Below are 19,086 nucleotides of genomic sequence, written 5' to 3' on the forward strand. Positions count from 1 at the left end.
CCATGAACAGCAGCATACCAGACTTGCCTGTCCTTCAGTGTATAACTGACTTTGCTCAAACTCATGTCCATTGAGTCAGTGATGCCATCTAACCATCTCATCCTCTGTCACCCCCTTCTTATCTTGCCCTTAATCTTTCCCAGAATCGGTCTTTTCCAATGAGTCAGTTCCTAACATCAGGTGGCCAAAGTATTGGAGCTTCAGCTTCAGCATCAGTCCTTCTAATGAATATTTAGGACTGATTTCCTTTAGGATTTACTGGTTTGCTCTCCTTGCAATCCAAGGGACTCTCAAGAGTTTTCTCCAGCAGTTTGAAAGCATCAATTCTTTGGTGCTCAGCCTTCTTTGTGGTTCAACTGTCACATCCATACATGACTACTGGAAAAACCATAGCTTTGACTATATGGACAATGAGGACAACCAAATGAGGTGGATGAATCTGGAGCCTATTATACAGAGTGAAGCAAGCCAGAAAGAAAAACACCAATACAATATACTAACACATATATATGGAATTTAGAAAGATGGTAATGATAACCCTGTATGCAAGACAGCAAAAGAGACACAAATGTATAGAACAGTCTTTTGGACTCTGTGGGAGAGGGAGAGGGTAGGATGATTTGGGAGAATGGCATTGAAACATGTAAATATCATATATGAAATGAATAGCCAGTCCAGGTTCGATACATGATACTGGATGCTTGGGGCTGGTGCACTGAGACGACCCAGAGGGATGGTACAGGGAGGGAGGAGGGAGGGAGGTTCAGGAGGGGGAGCACGTGTATACCTGTGGTGGATTCATGTTGATGTATGGCAAAATCAATACAATATTGTAAAAAAAAAAAGAAATAATTTCTGATTAATTGAGAAGTTACTTATTTGTACATTTTGAGAAATTAAAGAACTAGAATTTTTACATTTAAAAAAGTGGTACAGTAGTAATTGGAATCGAGAGAATAGCAATTGGTCTATGATTTTCTGCATCATTGTAGCCATCTGCATGGATAATACATACTTAGTCCTAACAGTATTTACAATTTATAGTAATTAAGGCCATGAAAATGTTATAAATTAGCAAAATTCTGGTTTATTAAAAGCTTATGAGGGCTTAGCATGTTTTTGCTAATTATGTTTTCTGATGAGAGTGTGTGTGTGTGTGTTTTTTTTTTCAGAACTCTCTGACTTTATTTTGAGATATTAAGGCATGATAAAAGAGTAAGATCTTTATAGCTACATATGAGTCAGAGATGAAGAGTCAGCCAGACAGACAGATAAATAAGTAGACACATAGTGGTAGAAGCAACAGTTATGCATATGTATGCAATCAAATCAGGGTTTGTGCAATATTAAACCTGATTATCTTTGAGCCTAATTTAATTTTTGAAATTTCATTAACTTCAATTCTTACCAAGATATAATTGGATGAATGGTATATAATGGATTATTTTTAATTATCCAGAGACATTGAAAGTTTGAGCTACAGAGATCCTACTCATCAAGTTTATTCATTATACAATGGGTAACTTCAAAGTCTGTGTGGAGAAGGAAAACTATTCATATTCTTCTCCCTACAGTGATCTCGTCTCCACCTTACTTCATTTCTTTCATGATCATGACCAAACACTTGTCATTATGTTAAAAGTACTATTTTAGAATTATAAATCCAAATATTCCAAACCCCAACCAAAAGCTCCTATGCTTTCTTCTTTTGCACTTGGAAACTCCATTCAATTTTCTACCTCCAGGTGAATTCCCTGTCAATAAATATTGCATCGTGTTTATGATACATCATGTAATCATTGCAATCAGTTTCTCCTGTGAGGTTTATTACATTTTTCTGGGAGGATAGAAGATGCTCATTCATGGATAAATTCATCTGCTTCTCTATTCCTACACCAAAGAACCTGAATATTTAGATTTTAAAACCAGGCAGGCTAGTATCACTCTTAGTCTTCAGTTGCAAAAGAACCCTCAATTCTGACCAGATGTCCTATGTTTTCCTATTCAATTTTCTCTTATTCTCTAAAGTTCATATATCAAAATTTCCCCACTGTATTTAAATATTCCAAATTATTTTCCAACATCCCAAAATAACTGGCAGTTGACTCTAACTCCTATTTGGAGAGAAAACTATAAACAAGAGTTCTCTTGAATTCCTGCCTATACCTATAAAATTTGATTTCAGAACTATCATCTTTTTCTTGAAAAGGAAGAAGTGATAGAAGTGATCTTTGCTTCAGATTCCATCCATCATCACCTTTTATGCGACTTTATTGTTAATTATTCACTCTGCTTGATTTTTTTTCTGTCCTTATCTGGTACTATTTTCCCATAAATTATAAACCATGCTGAAATATTGCACATTTTAATTAAAAACACCAATTAAAAACATCAATTTCACAAGTGATTCTTTCCTCCTTTCCTAAATACAATATCTTGAAAGAACTATCTATACTCACAGAATCCACATCCTCACTCTCATTCATTCATTCAACTACATTCATCTGGTTAACAGTCGCTGCTGCACTAGTCTTATTGAATTCACTGCAGACTTACTTGTTTAAATTAATGTTTACTTATCTACCTTAGTTTTGATTGAACTTATTTTAACTTCTTATACTACTTATCACTTTATAAATACTCTCCAAACTTCTATGAAAGCAACTTGACCTCATTTTTTTCATAAGTCTTCTACTCTTTCTCAGTCTTATATGCAGGCTTTTTGTTCTTTAAATTTCTCTTTCTTTCTTTAGTTATTGATGTCTTCAGGATTCTGTTGAGGAGCTTTTACCTTCTTGTCATGGATTCAGATTCGTCTGTTTAAAGAAGTCCTTCAATTTTGTCTTCAGTTGCAGTCATATATGACCAACAGCTTACTCAAAATTTCTACTTGCATGTTGAGTATTATTATTAATATATAGTCTAAACTCAACATAGCTGAAGTCATGGTCTTCCTTACTTCATCATCCTGTTTGTCTCCCAATGAATCACATTCTTGTTCTTCAATCTTCACACTCCTCACAAGCCCCTTGCCTTGCCAAATACCTCTAAAATGTGCTCTTTTTCCTATTTTAGCCACCCTTGTTCAGAAATACTCTCATCTCTTATGGGGATGACTACTCTAATCGGTAACTGATGACTACTCTAATCAGTAACTATTTTTTTTTCTTCTCATCTGGTCTCCACTTTTATTTTCTCCCCAGACAGAGTGTTATTTATGAAATGCATATTTAACCCTTTCATACCTTGGCATAAAAATGCTTCTGGGACTACATATTTGAACTAAGTCCAAACTCATAACATCCTTTATGTCATAGTTAAATGTTGAAAAATAATCATTAAAAATTTTTTTTAAAACATTTTGATGACTTTACAAATTCTCACAAATCCTCCCTTAATCTTTTTTAAACTCCATTAATCTTTTGATAGTCAGAGTCTTTATCTTGTTTAACAAATTTTGTTGAAAAAAATGTCATCAAGACCTAATAATTAAACTCTTGGTTTTGTTTTTGGAATACTCTTATTTGTCATAATTGCAATAATAAGCAATATAAAAATATATAATGCAATAAGCTTGTTTTTATAATTTAGTATTGTTTTTCTCAAAGAAATTCTAATTAATGTAAATCCTTTCACTTTTTCTTGTTGTGGGAAGAGCCCTTTCCCCTAGTTTTGCATTTCTGGATGGAAGAAGCTACAAGATAAGATAATCATGGAATCTTAGCTTACTCTGTACCTAAGACATGACTTATCTGTTTCCCTCTTCATTGATGGATATTCTCTACTGCTTCATGTAATAAATTTTATAAGGTCAAGTACTCATGGAGAATACTTGTGGTTGTCCAGCCAGGCTTCTGGCTGTATCTGAAAGTCTAATTAATTCAAGGTGATATGTTAGCAAGTCAACTTTCTAATACACCTAAGAAGAGTTGATTCTTTTGAACTGTGGTGTTGGAGAAGACTCTTGAGAGTCCCTTGTACTGCAAGGAGATCAGTCCTGGGTGTTCATTGGAAGGACTGATGTTGAAGCTGAAACTCCAATACTTTGGCCACCTGATGTGAGGAGCTGACTCATTTGAAAATATCCTGATGCTGGGAAAGATTGAGGGTAGGAGGAGAAGGGGATGACAGAGAATGAGATAGTTGGATGGCATCACTGACTCAATGGACATGAGTTTGGGTAAACTGTGGGAGTTAGTGATGGACAAGGAGGCCTTGCGTGCATGGGGTTGCAAAGAATCAGACATGACTGAACGACTGAACTAACTAAGCTTATACTCATTTTTATTATAATTGCTACCTGGTTGAACAGTTTCTCTGAGCACAACTGGGTAGGAAAATAGAATGTTATTTATTAGCTTCTTGAAAAAATAATTTTTACTTAGAAATTTTGGTCTCTAATATAAACAAATTCACTCCTTTTAGTACCAAATAGCATTGGAAGATGTTTCTCTTCTTACTCATCTGTGAATCACCATTCAATCCATACTCATTCCATACCTATGCCTCCTTTCCCCTAGGTACTCTTGTTTAAAGAAAAAAAAAGTTAATAATAGTAACAACCCATTGTTGCCCTTACTATGTTGTTGTTACCCATAGTTGTTGCAAACTATGATGATTAATAATTTACATACATTTCCTTATATAAAACTCACAGCATTCCTATGAAACAAAAAGGTAAATTCCTCAATTTTACTAAGATTCTTAAAGTCTAAACAATTGCCCGAAGCCACACAGTGGTGGGGCTGACATTTGAACCCAGGTCAAAATGATTTCACAGTATAATTATACTACTTTCCTAGTATAAGAATTTCTGCATATTCCTTTCATATCACTCAAGTGTTAGTTATCCAGCTGTCTTGAAGTACATAGGCATATCTTTTTAGATAATTCCCCAAATATGTTTCCAGAAGCTCCATAAATATTTTTTGACTGTATGATGTATACTAAACACTAAAAAAGGTAAATAAAGGAAGTGAGTTTATTTTTAGGATGGGAACACTAGGAGAAGTAAACTAAACACATATCCACAATCCCTTATCCACAATTATGAAACCTCCAAACCTCAAAAAACTGAAAATTGTTTTGTAAATTGTCCAATTTGGCACCAACATCTTACCTAAATTGACATTAAGTTGCTTACAGTCTTCAGTGAGCCCATTCAGTGTGCCTAATTCATATATTTCATTCAGTTCAGTTCAGTTGCTCAGTCGTGTCTGACTCTTTGCGACCCCATGAATCGCAGCACGCCAGGCCTCCCTGTTCATCACCATTTCCTGGAGTTCACTCAGACTCACGTCCATCGAGTCCATGATGCATTACATATCTATTAATGTATTTGGTTACTAGATGTTATCCTGATAATGTTTACCATAATACCTTTCTAATATCCAAAAGAAAATAAGTTTTGAAACCATTGTATCCCAAGCATTTAGGATAAAAATTATAGGCCAAAAAATTATTTATGTTACAATACTAGTGCTGTGGTGGTGGGTGTGGTTTAAAAGCCATTAGGAACAGAGGAGGCAGAAAGGGCTTCAGGGAAAGATACTACTGGATCTGCTTATTGAAGCATGAATACAAATTTGCCAGGCAGACAGACAGGAGAAAACAATGGAGCCACTTGAAATAGACTGAACAGAAATCGTGAGAGAGTAATATGTGGCTTAGAGGAGGAGAATAGGCAATAGAGTGGCAGACAAATGAAGTTGGGTCAATAGCCAGGGGTCAAATTGCAGGATACTGTGGAATGTTATGCAAAGTTTTAATTTGACCCAGATTGGCTAAGGTGACCTGGGAGGATGCACTGGGACGACCCAGAGGGATGGTACAGGGAGGGAGGAGGGAAGGGGGTTCAGGATGGGGAACACATGTATACCTGTGGCAGATTGATGTTGATGTATGGCAAAACCAATACAATATTGTAAAGTAATTAACCTCTAATTCAGTTCAGTTCAGTTCAGTTGCTCAGTCGTGTCCGACTCTTTGTGACCCCATGAATCGCAGCACGCCAGGCCTCCCTGTCCATCGCTAACTCCCAGCGTTCACTCAGACTCATGGCCATCGAGTCCGTGATGCCATCCAGCCATCTCATCCTCTGTCGTCCCCTTCTCCTCCTGCCCCCAATCCCTCCCAGCATCAGAGTCTGTTCCAATGAGTCAACTCTTCGCATGAGGTAGCCAAAGTACTGGAGTTACAGCTTCAGCATCATTCCCTTCAAAGAAATCCCAGGGCTGATCTCCTTCAGAATGGACTGGTTGGATCTTCTTGCAGTCCAAGGGACTCTCAAGAGTCTTCTCCAACACCACAGTTCAAAAGCATCAATTCTTTGGTGCTCAGCCTTCTTCACAGTCCAACTCTCACATCCATACATGACCACAGGAAAAACCATAGCCTTGACTAGACAGACCTTAGTTGGCAAAGTAATGTCTCTGCTTTTGAATATTCTATCTAGGTTGGTCATAACTTTTCTTCCAAGGAGTAAGCGTCTTTTAATTTCATGGCTGCAATCACCATCTGCAGTGATTTTGAAGCCCCAAAAAGATTAAGTCTGACACTGTTTCCACTGTTTCCCCACTTATTTCCATGTAATGCTCAAAATTCTCCAAGCCAGGCTTCAGCAATACGTAAACTGTGAACCTCCAGATATTCATGCTGGTTTTATAAAAGGCACAGGAACCAGAGATCAAATTGCCAACATCCGCTGGATCATCAAGAAAGCAAGAGAGTTCCAGAAAAACATCTATTTCTGCTTGATTGACTATGCCAAAGCCTTTGACTGTGTGGATCACAATAAACTGGAAAATTCTGAAACAGATGGGCATACCAGAGCACCTGACCTGCCTCTTGAGAAACCTATATGCAGATCAGAAAGCAACAGTTAGAAGTGGACATGGAACAACAGACTGGTTCCAAATAGGAAAAGGAGTACGTCAAGGCTGTATATTGTCACCCTGCTTATTTAACTTCTATGCAGAGTACATCATGAGAAACTTTGGGCTGGGAGAAGCACAAGCTGGAATCAAGATTGCTGGGAGAAATATCAATCACCTCAAATATGCAGATGACACCACCCTTATGGCAGAAAGTGAAGAGGAACTAAAAAGCCTCTTGATTAAAGTGAAAGAGGAGAGTGAAAAAGTTGACTTAAAGCTCAACATTCAGAAAATGAAGATCATGGCATCTGGTCCCATCACTTCATGGGAAATAGATGGGGAAACCTCCAATTAAATAAATTTATATTTAATAAATAAATAAATTTATATTAAAAAAAGAGGTAGGAGCACAGTTTATCTAAGTTGTGTAATAATATAATATATAAATTAATAATAACTTTATTCCTGCTATCCTGGTATTACTGATAGTATAGGCTGTTACTTTCAAAAGTGATTTGGTTTGGATGAAATACATGACCAAGTATAGTGAGAAGAGAGATGTGATATTTTACACATATATTTAGTCTTTGTCCACAGTTCCTGGCTCACAGCTCCCCAAAACCTTAGAATTTCTTTAGTGGCTAGAGCCATAAAGGTGTCTTGTTAGGTTAATGACGTGACTTTTGGATCCCAGCTAAGGTTGGGTACTGCTTTCCAGAAGATCAACCATGTGATTAAAGGATTGGGACTTTCGTTCCACCCCTGCTGTACTTCTGGGAGGGGAAAAGGGCTGGAAGTTGAATCAGCTGGAGGCTGAACCAATGGCCAGTTTTTTACTTAGCCATGCCAGTATCATGAAGTCTCTATAAAAACTCGTTCAGATTAAATGACATTTTTCTCCTCTGTATTTACTCATCAATTTTAGTGCTGCAGCAATGGCTCTAGAAACAGGCCAATTTCTGACAGTCATTTTGCCTACATCATTTTTGGAATTTTCAGAAATGCTTATCACAACATTGGAAATGAAAGAGACTTCTCTCCTTGTCTTTGTGCTAAGGGTTCATTTGGAATCTATTAAATTGATGACTGAGGTAATACCTGTGCCTTTGGGATTATTCCAATAGTGACCTTAAACTGGCTCCACCAAAGCCTAATCTGTCGCCAGAGAACAATGTCCTTTCTGCCCTTGTAGCCAACAGGACATGTGGGAAATCAGCAGCTTGTACATAGATATTAGTGCATGGATCTTAGTCATCATACTTAGCAAACATTTTCCTAAAAAACCTGGTGCCAAACAATTCTTAAAATAAAAATGTACATGCTTCATTGATTCAAAGAAACAAAAAACAAACAAACAAACAAACAAAACCCCAAAGGATGGGGTTTGAGAGCTTCTATGTTAATCATGTAGAAATTTAGAAACAGTGTGCTCTGAGAGGGCATGGGAGCTTTCTCAATACTTTGCCCAATGAACTCTTCAATCTGGCTATTCCTGAGTTATATCTCCTTTTAATAAACTGGTGAATAAACAACCTTCCTGAGTTCTATAGGCTTGTCTGGCAAATTAATCAAACCTAAGGTGTAGGTGGTGGGAACCTCCAATCTTTTGGCAGTTGGTCAGAATCCCACAGCTGACAACCTGTGTTTGCTACTGGCATCAGAAGGGAGAGGGACAGTGTGTTGGGACTGAGCTGTTAACCTGTGGAATTTGATGCCACTTCCAGGTAGTCAAACATCAGAATAGAGTTGAATTTTAAGAACACCCAGTTGGTATCCAGAAAATTGTTGGTGGTTTGTGAATCACACCTCCTCTCACACACACGTTGAAATTGGATAAAAGAACCTAAAAACAGGGGGTATTTTCAGTTATAGACTGAAAATTGTGTGTGTCCTTTCTCCTACCCTGCATTGTCCTGCAGTCTCCTTATATCTTGGCTTTGGCTCCAACTGAAGAGAACTTAGCCACTGGAGAAGCTAACTGGGTTAAAATTTCCAGAAAAAATATATAAGTGGGGCTTAAAATATAAGAAGATTATGAAGCAAATCATAGGCTTCCTTCATTTCAAAATTGTAGTTAATAATCAGGAAGAATATTGGTTTTATATTTTTTCTCTTTTACTCAAGTTATAGTGCTAAAAGTAAACTATAAAATATAAAATATGATCACACATTCCTCACCAATGGAATATAAATAGAAAATATAATCAATGTAGCTTTAGCTTCAATTGAAAAACAAAGGAAAAATTAGTTTCTGTATATCATAGCATGTTAAAATTAATTTTTATTCATATAATTAAGAAGCAATAAAAACAGAATTATTTCAATTTCTGAATGGATTTTCATCAGCAACAGATTGAGAATTAAACCAGAACTATTTTACCTCACTAATTACAGAAACATAAACCGACCAATCTCTTGTTTGACCACTTCCAATTTGCCTTGATTCATGGACCTGACATTCCAGGTTCCTATGCAATATTGCTCTCTACAGGATTGGGCCTTGCTTCTGTTACCAGTCACATCCACAGCTGGGTATTGTTTTTGCTTTGGCTTCATCCCTTCATTCTTTCTGGAGTTGTTTCTCCCCTGATCTCCAGTAGCATATTGGGCACCTACCGACTAGGGGAGTTCATCTTTCAGTGGCCTATCTTTTTGCCTTTTCATACTGTTCATGGGGTTCTCAAGGCAAGAATACTGAAGTGGTTTGCCATTCCCTTCTCCAGTGGACCACATTCTGTCAGACTTCTCCACCACGACCCGCCTGTCTTGGGTTGCCCCACGGGCATGGCTTGGTTTTACTGAGTTAGACAAGGCTGTGGTCCTAGTGTGATTAGATTTACTAGTTTTCTGTGAGTATGGTTTCAGTGTGTCTGCCCTCTGATGCCCTCTTGCAACACCTACCATCTTACTTGGGTTTCTCTTACCTTGGGCGTGGGATATCTCTTCACGGCTGCTCCAGCAAAGCACAGCCACTGCGCCTTACCTTGGACGAGGAGTATCTCCTTGAGAAATTGGTATGCAGGTCAGGAAGCAGCAGTTAGAACTGGACATGGAACAACAGACTGATTCCAAATAGGAAAAGGAGTACGTCAAGGCTGTATATTGTCACCCTGCTTATTTAACTTCTATGCAGAGTACATCATGAGAAATGCTGGACTGGAAGAAACACAAGCTGGAATCAAGATTGCCGGGAGAAATATCAATAACCTCAGATATGCAGATGACACCACCCTTATGGCAGAAAATGAAGAGAAGCTAAAAAGCCTCTTGATGAAAGTGAAAGTGGAGAGTGAAAAAGTTGGCCTAAAGCTCAACATTCAGAAAACAAAGATCATGGCACCTGGTCCCATCACTTCATGGGAAATAGATGGGGAAACAGTGGAAACAGTGTCAGACTTTATTTTTGGGGGCTCCAAAATCACTGCAGATTGTGACTGCAGCCATGAAATTAAAAGACGCTTACTCCTTGGAAGAAAAGTTATGACCAACCTAGATAGCATATTGAAAAGTAGAGACATTACTTTGCCGACTAAGGTCCGTCTAGTCAAGGCTATGGTTTTTCCTGTGGTCATGTATGGATGTGAGAGTTGGACTGTGAAGAAGGCTGAGCACTGAAGAATTGATGCTTTTGAACTGTGGTGTTGGAGAAGACTCTTGAGAGTCCCTTGGACTGCACGGAGATCCAAGCAGTCCATTCTGAAGGAGATCAGCCCTGGGATTTCTTTGGAAAGAATGATGCTAAAGCTGAAGCTCCAGTACTTTGGCCACCTCATGTGAAGAGTTGACTCATTGGAACAGACTCTGATGCTGGGAGGGATTGAGGGCAGGAGGAGAAGGGGACGACAGAGGATGAGATGGCTGGATGGCATCACGGACTCGATGGACTTGAGTCTGAGTGAACTCCGGGAGTTGGTGATGGACAGGGAGGCCTGGAGTGCCGCGATTCATGGGGTCACAAAGAGTCGCACATGACTGAGTGACTGAACTGAACTGAACTGAACTGAACTGAACTGAAAACTAGCAATCATTTCCCTATCAGGTCAATAAAAATAAAAGTAAAATAATATTTCTCTGAAATTGTAGAAGCTGGTAAACTTACATGATGCTTTGTTAGTGAGTCTGAGTTCTGTTTTGAAATATCTGTTGTTATTGTTCAGTCATTAAGTCATGTCTGACTCTTCGAGAACCCATGAACTGAGGCAAACCAGGCTTATCTGTCTATCACTCTCTCCCTAAGTGTGCTTAAACTCATGTCCACTGAGCCAGTGATGCCATCCAACCATCTCCTCCTCTGTCACCCACTTCTCCTGCTGCGCTCAATCTTTCTCAGCATCAGGGTCTTTTCCAATGAGTCAGCTCTTCGCATCAGGTGGCCAAAGTACTGGAGCTTCAGCTTCAGCATCAGTCCTTCCAATGAATATTCAGGATGGATTTCCTTTAGGACTGACTGGTTTGATCTTCTTGCTGCCCAAGGGACTCTCCAGAGTCTTCTCCAACACCACAGGTCTTAAGCATCAATTCTTCAGTCATCAGCCTTTATGATCCAACACTCATGGTCCAACTCTTATGGTCCAGCTCATCCAAACATGACTGTGGGGAAAACCATAGTTTTGACTACACAGAATGTTGTCAGCAAAGTGATATCTCTGCTTTTCAACACACTGTCTAGGTTTGACATAGCTTTTCTTCCAAGGAGCAAGTATCTGTTAATATCATGGATACAATCACCATCCACATTGATTTGGGAGCCCAAGAAAGTGAAATCTGATCCTGTTTCCACATTTCCCCCATCTATTTGCCATGAAGTGATAGGACCTAGGTTTTTGATGTTGAGTTTTAAGTCAGCTTTTTCACTCTCCTTTTTCACCTTCGTCAAGAGGTTCTTTAGTTCCTCTTCACTTTCTGCCATTAAAGTGGTATCATCTGCATATCTGAGGTTGTTGTTATTTCTCCCAAACATCTCAATTCCAGCTTGTGATTCATCTAGCCTAACATTTTCCGTGATGTACTCTGCATATAAGTTAAATAAGAAAGTTAACAATGTGCAGCTTTGTTGTACTCCTTTCCCAACTTTGAACTGGTCAGTTTTTCCATACATGTGGGCTTCTCTCGTGGCTCAGTATAAAGAATCTGCCTGCATGCAGGAGCCCCAGGAGATACAGATTTGATCCCTGGGTTGGGCAGATCCCCTACAGGAGGGCATGGCAACCTACTCCAGTATTCTTGCCTGGAGAATTCCATGGGCAGAGGAGCCTGACAGGCTACAGTTTTGATAGGGTTTGAGAGTCAGACACAACTGATGCGACATAGCATGCACAAATACGTGGAGTTGTTCCATGCCCAGTTCTAACTGTTGCTTCTTGACCTGCATATGGGTTTCTCAGGAGACAGGTAAGGTGGTCTGGTATACCCATATCTTTAAGAATTTTCCACAGTTCGTTGTGATCCACGTTGTCAAAGCCTTTAGTCAATGAAGCAGAAGTAGATGTTTTTCTGGAACCCCCATGCTTTCTCCACAATCCAACAAATGTTGGCAATTTGATCTCTGGTTCCTCTGCCTTTTCTAAATCCAGTTTGAACATCTGGAATTTCACAGGTCACATACTGTTGAAGCCTGGCTTGGAGAATTTTGAGCATTACTTTGCTAGTGTGTGAGATGCATGTGATTGTGCAATAATTTGAATATTCTTTGACATTACCCTTCTTTAGGACTGAAATGAAATCAGACCTTTTCCAGCCCTATGGCCACTGCTGAGTTTTCCAAATTTGGAAAAGTGCTACACTGATAGCACTTTAACAGCAACAACATCTTTTAAGGTTTTAAGTAGCTCAGCTGGAATTCTATCACCTCCACTAACTTTGTTCATAGTAAGGGTTCCTAAGGCCCACTTTACTTCCCACTCCAGGATTTCTGGCTCTAGATGAGTGATCAAACCACAGTACTTCTCTGGGTCATTAACACGTTTCTGAGTATTCTTGCCATTTCTTCTTAATCTTCTGCTTCTATTAAGTCCTTACCATTTCTCTCCTTTATTGTGCCCATTCTTGTATGAAATATTCCCTTTATATCTCTAATTTTCTTGAAGAGACCTCTCATCTTTCCCATTCCACTATTTCCCCATATTTCTTTGAATCATTCATTTAAGAAGGCCTTCTTGTCTCACCCTGTTATTTTCTGGAATTCTGCATTCAATTGGGTATATCTTTCCCTTTCTCCTTTGCCCTTCACTTTTGTTCTTTCCTGAGCTATTTGTAAAGCCTCCTCAGACAATCACTTTGTCTTGCATTTCTTTTTCTCTGGAATAATTTGGCCACTGCCTCCTGTACAATATTACAAATCTCTGCATTATTCAGGCACTCTATCAGATCTACTCCCTTGAATCTATTTGTTACCTCCACTCTATATCACAAGGGATTTGACTTAGGTCATACCATGAGTGACTAACATTTTCACTGAATGATCTAGTGGTTTTCCTTACATTCTTCCATTTAAGCTTGAATTTTATAATAAGGAGCTCATGATTTGGGCCAACTCCAGGTCTTGTTTTAGCTGACTGTATATAGCTCTCCATTTTCAGCTGCAAAGAACATAATTGATCTGATTTCCATATCGACCACTTGGTGATGTCCATGTCTCTTGGTATGTTGGAAAAGGGTGTTTGCTATGACCAGTGTGTTCTCTTGGAAAAACTCTGTTAAACTTTGTCCTACTTCATTTTATACTCATAGGCCTAACTTACTGGTTATTCTGGGTATCTCTTGACTTCCTACTTTTGCATTCCAGTCTGATATAATGAAAAGGACATCTTTTGCTTTTTGTTCTAGAAGGTGTGGTAGGTCTTCATAACCAGTCAGCATCAACTTCTTCACCATTAATGTTTGGGGCACAGTGATATCACAGTTTTGGATTACTGTGATATTAAATGATTTGTCTTGGAAATGAACTGAGATCATTCTCTCTGAACTTGCACCCAAGTACTGCATTTCAGAATCTTTTGTTGACTATGAGGGCTACTCTATTTCTTCTAAGGGATTCTTGCCCACAATAGTAGATATAATGATCATCTGAATTAAATTTTCCCATTCCTGTCCATTTCAGTTCACTGATTCCTAAGATGTCAATGTTCACTCTTTCCCTCTCCTATTTGACCACTTCCAATTTACCTTGATTCATGGAGCTAACATTCCAGGTTCCTATGCAATATTGTTCTTTATAGCATTGGACTTTACTTTCACCACCAGGTGCATCCACAGCTGAGCATCATTTCTGCTTTGGCCCTGCCACTTCATTCTTTCTGGAGCTCTTAGTAATTGTTCTCTGCTCTTCCCCAGTAGCATATTGGACATCTTTTGATCTTGGGGGCTCATGTTATGGTATCATATCCTTTTGCCTTTTCATACTGTTCATGGGATTCTCTAGGCAAGAATACTGGAGTGGGTTATCATTTCTTCCTCCAGTGAAATTCTATATTTTATTCTATATTTAAAATTCTACACTTTATGATTACTTAAGAGATATTTTTGTTTATTAGTGCTTGGACTGGACAGATTCACACCAAACTGAGGTTACTGGTTGCTTTCGAGGAGTGGTGTTTTACAATGGTGATTAAAAGAAATTAGATTTGTTCTTTAGTTTGCTAGGGCTTCCATAACCAAGTACTACAATGGGTCACTTAAACAACAGAAACTTACTCCTCAGTTTTGAAAAATAGAAGTCTGAGATAAGCTGTCAGGAGGGTAGATTTCTTCTGAGTCCTCTCCCCATTGGCTTCTTGATGGTTACCTTTTCCCTGGGCCCTTACTTGGTCTTCCTTCTATGACTCTCTTTGTCTTAATCTCCTCTTCTTATAAGGACCTTAGATATATTGCGTTAGGGCTCATTCATATGACCTCATTTTGTCTTAATTACTAATTTTAAAGGCCCATATCCAAATACAGTTATATTCTGAGGTCCTGGGTGTTAGGACTTTAACAAATGAATTTGGAGGTGGTGGAGGGACAGACACAATTCAGTCTATGTTATATCCCTAACATCTTTTATTTAAAACAGAGAAACAAAAGAAATTAAGAGTTATATTTGACACTGATGCTAAACAAAGTTATGAAATAAAAGTATATGGTTATCTAAGTCTAGAAAAGTTCTTCGTGGGATATCTATTTAGTCTTCCAAACTTTAAGAGTGCTGCAGCACCAGATTGCTAACATTTGTAATTTTAGGAAGGTGAAAATGGAAATTGGTAGAGGGATATTCTTAACATGTTTCAATGGATTTTACTTTTTGAAACTGTTGTCGATGTACAGAAATTTGCTCCACACTCAGTTGCTCCTATCATTAACATTTTACATTAGTATGTGAAATACTAATGTATTTGGTTATAGTTGCTGAACTAGTATTGATACATTGTTAACTGAAGTCCATACTTTATTCAGATTTCCTTTTTCATAATGTTCTTTATTTTTTATTCCAGGAGACTATCTAGGATAATTCCATCTAGATTACCATATCACATTTAATTATCATGTCTCCTTAGTCTCTCTGAGTTATGACAGTATGACGGTTTCTCAGACTTCCTTTTTTTGACAACATTGGGTTTTGAAGAGTACTGGTCAGGTGTTTTGTAGAATGTCCCTATACTCGAATTTTCATATTTTTTTCATGATTATATCTGGGTTATTAATTTGGGCAGAAAGATTGCAGAGATAATGTGCCATATTCATCACATCATATCAAGGCTATTGACATGATTTGTCACTGTTGATGTTCCCCTTGATCACCTGGATGAGGTTTGTATATTTCAGATGTCTCTTGTGTAAAACTATACCATTTTGCCCCTTTTCATACAAAAGGTACTCACTAGGTACTCAGCAGGAGGAAGTACTCATTAGGAGGAAGTCACTTTGTACATCCTACAGTTAAGGAGTGGAGAGCTGTTTTCCACTTCCTAGAGGGCAGAGTATCTACATAAACTCCTGGGCATGATTTTGCATGAGAGATATGTGACTTCTCTCCCATTTATTTATTTATATAATCTTATTAACTTTTTATTGTATTCCTTTTAATTATTTTGCACATATATTAATTTTGTAATTATTTTAAAATAAGAATATTTTAAAATTCCTTAGCAAATTATTAACCAATTTTGGACTTCAGAAGTTAGGAGCACTCGACCTTATTAGAAAGGACCTATGGAGTTTGAAGAGGGGTTTCCCAGGTAGCACAGTGGTAAAGAATCTGCCTGCTAATGAAGGAAGTGCAAGAGGTTCATGCTGGTTTGATTCCTGGGTTGGGAAGATCCCTGGAGTAGGAAATGGCAACCTGCTCCAGTATTCTTTCCTGGAAAATTCCATGAACAAAAAGGCCTGGTGGGCCCATGGGGACACAAAGACTCCAACATAACTGAGCAACTGAGTGCATACACACACATGGAGTTTGAAAATACAACTAATTGTGTACTCATTCTCTATTAGTAATGTGTCCCAGGTGGTGCTAGTGGTAAAGATGCTGCTTGCCAGTGCAAGAGACATAGGAGACATGAGTTCAATCCCTGGGTTGGGAAGGGTCCCTGGAGAAGGGCATGGCAACCCACTCCAGTATTCTTGCCTGGAGAATCCTATGGACAGAGGAGCCTGGCAGGCTATGATCCATAGGGTCACAAAGAGTCAGACATGGCTGAAGCTGCTTAGCACACACACATTCTCATTTAGACCACAGAAAGCAGCTTATACAAATATTTAACATTATTACTGCTTAGAGTAAGAAGGTTGCATCTGTAGATCAAAGATGAAGCCAACAGAAGGCTTTCTTGTTATATACAGTCTTAAAGCATGTTAAGTGTCATGACTTCATCTTAAAGCATGTTAAGTGTCATGACTTCAAGGTAGGTTGCAAGGAGCTAACCTTCATTTTGTGAACTCTTGGACCCCCTTGTACTATACTTGGAAATAATATGTATATATCGTGCATTTCTTGTATACAACTGGAAACTTCCTGGGATAAAATTTTTCAATTGTTTCCTTTGAAAAAAAAAAATATATATATAGTTGGAGTATAATTGCTTTACAATATTATGTTAGTTTCCTCTGTACAATGAAGTGAATGAACTATATGTAAATATACATATTTCCTCTCCCTCTTGGACCTCCTTCCCACCTCCCCCCATCCCACCCATCTATGTCATCAATGATATAGATGAACCTATTTCCAGGGCAGGAATGAGATACAAACATAGAGAATAAATATAATTATTAATATTTCCTCCTTACAAAAGTACTTAAAAGTAGATTTTTGAAACTAAATCAGCATACTATTAATAATAACCATAATATCACATTATCCCACAATTACTGCTCTACTATATACATTATCAATGACTTAATATTTCTCCTACATTGTAATTTTTTTCCAGATATTTCAGTCAGCCTGTTAGCAGTTGTTGTCAGCTTTTGTGGCCTGGCCTTGTTGGTTGTTTCACTTTTTGTCTTCTGGAAGTTATGCTGGCCTTTCTGGAAGAGCAAACCCATGACTTCCAATGTCAGTACCCTTCCACAGAGCATGTCAAGCGCTCCCACTGAAGTCTTTGAGACTGAAGAGAAAAAAGAGATTAAAGAAAATGGAGAACCAGCACTAAAAGTTATTGAGCCTGCAATAAAAATCAGCCACACTTCCCCTGATATCCCAGCCGAAGTCCAAACTGCTGTAAAAGAACATTTAATTAAACATGCACGTGTGCAAAGACAAACAACTGAGCCTACATCTTCATCCCGGTAAGGAAAGATCAAATAAACAAAACTATCTGGGCTGTGTGTGTGTCTGTATTTGTGTGTGTTGTATGTGATTTTCTAAGGGAGAAAAACTGAGGTGGGAAAGGAGAAAAGACAAACAAGAGAAACGAGAAAGACAGAGGAAAATAAATAATAGAGTAAGGAGGGAATTGATAGGATAGAATAAATAGGGATGAAGAGAAAGAAATTGAGGACAAAGTCAGACAGAGAGTGGTACCATGAAAGGTAGAGGTTTCATTAAAATAATCTAATTAGATATTTATTTATTGACTTTTCCCTTTGAAATATTTTTGGTTGATTTCCAGTCTTTCTATTTAGTTTAATACAACCAATAAATAAGTCAGCCATTTGCCTTGTGTTCCATTAAATCACCTACAAGTTCACAATCAAAACTGAGTAACAGAGGCTAATGTTTAGTTTATACTTGTTTAGCACCTATACCATAAACTGCTAGAAAATTTCATTGCTTATTGGAACTCATAGACCAAACTATTATGGTAAATTGCACAACAGCTTTGGTGAGTATCATGAGCATAGTAAGAGTGTACATGAAGGGAAGGCAGAGGGAAGCCTCCTTAGAGTGATACATTTTAAGGAGGTATATTTTAATTCAGCCTGGAAAAATCAGCAAAAGTTTACTTGAACAAAAATAATTTGCTATAGTGTATTTCAAATTGTGTTAACTGTAAATGGGAAAAAGATTCTTATGAAAAGATTTTTTTCTACTGCACCCCACTCCAGTACTCTTGCCTGGAAAATCCCATGGACGGAGGAGCCTGGTGGGCTGCAGTCCATGGAGTCGGGAAGAGTCGGACACAACTGAGCGACTTCACTTTCACTTTTCGCTCTCATGCATTGGAGAAGGAAATGGCAACCCACTCCAGTATTCTTGCCTGGAGAATCCCAGGGACGGGGGAACCTGGTGGGCTGCTGTCTCTGGGGTCGCACAGAGTCGGACATGACTGAAGCTACTTAGCAGCAGCAGCAGCAGCAGCAGCAGCAGCAGCAAGGTCTTCAGTCTTTAACATGAAAACCCAACATGTTATTGTAATAGTAGCAGTGTTTCTGATAATAATGGTCTAATAGTAGCAGTATTTCTCTGATTCCCAGACGTAACAGTTTTACCTTGCTGCTGCTGCTAAGTCATGTCTGACTCTGTGCAGTCCCTTAGACGGCGGCAGCCCACTAGGATCCTCTGTCCCTGGGATTCTGCAGGCAAGAATGCTGGAGTAGGTTGCCATTTCCTTTTCTAATGTATGAAAGTGAAAAGTGAAAGTGAAGTCGCTCTATCGTGCCCAACTGTTAGAAACCCCATAGACTTCAGCCTACCAGGCCTGTCCGTCCGTGGGAGTTTCCAGGCAAGAGTACTGGAGTGGGTCTCCATTGCCTTCTCCCATACCCTAGAGACACGGTAAAAATCAAAAGCAAT

General features: G+C 38.5%; 1 protein-coding gene across 1 annotated transcript in view; it reads left to right on the forward strand.

Moving 5' to 3' along the window:
- The window catches only part of SYT10 (synaptotagmin 10), a 113,572-nt gene that overhangs the window by 17,057 nt on the left and 77,429 nt on the right, over positions 1-19,086 (forward strand). Inside the window, exon 2 of the mRNA XM_052640762.1 lies at positions 17,282-17,639. Coding sequence (XP_052496722.1) covers positions 17,282-17,639 — 358 coding nt within the window. The remainder of the gene's footprint in view (positions 1-17,281; positions 17,640-19,086) is intronic.

The sequence above is a fragment of the Budorcas taxicolor genome, chromosome 5 (genome assembly GCF_023091745.1).
Source record: "Budorcas taxicolor isolate Tak-1 chromosome 5, Takin1.1, whole genome shotgun sequence".
Classification (NCBI taxonomy): domain Eukaryota; kingdom Metazoa; phylum Chordata; class Mammalia; order Artiodactyla; family Bovidae; genus Budorcas; species Budorcas taxicolor.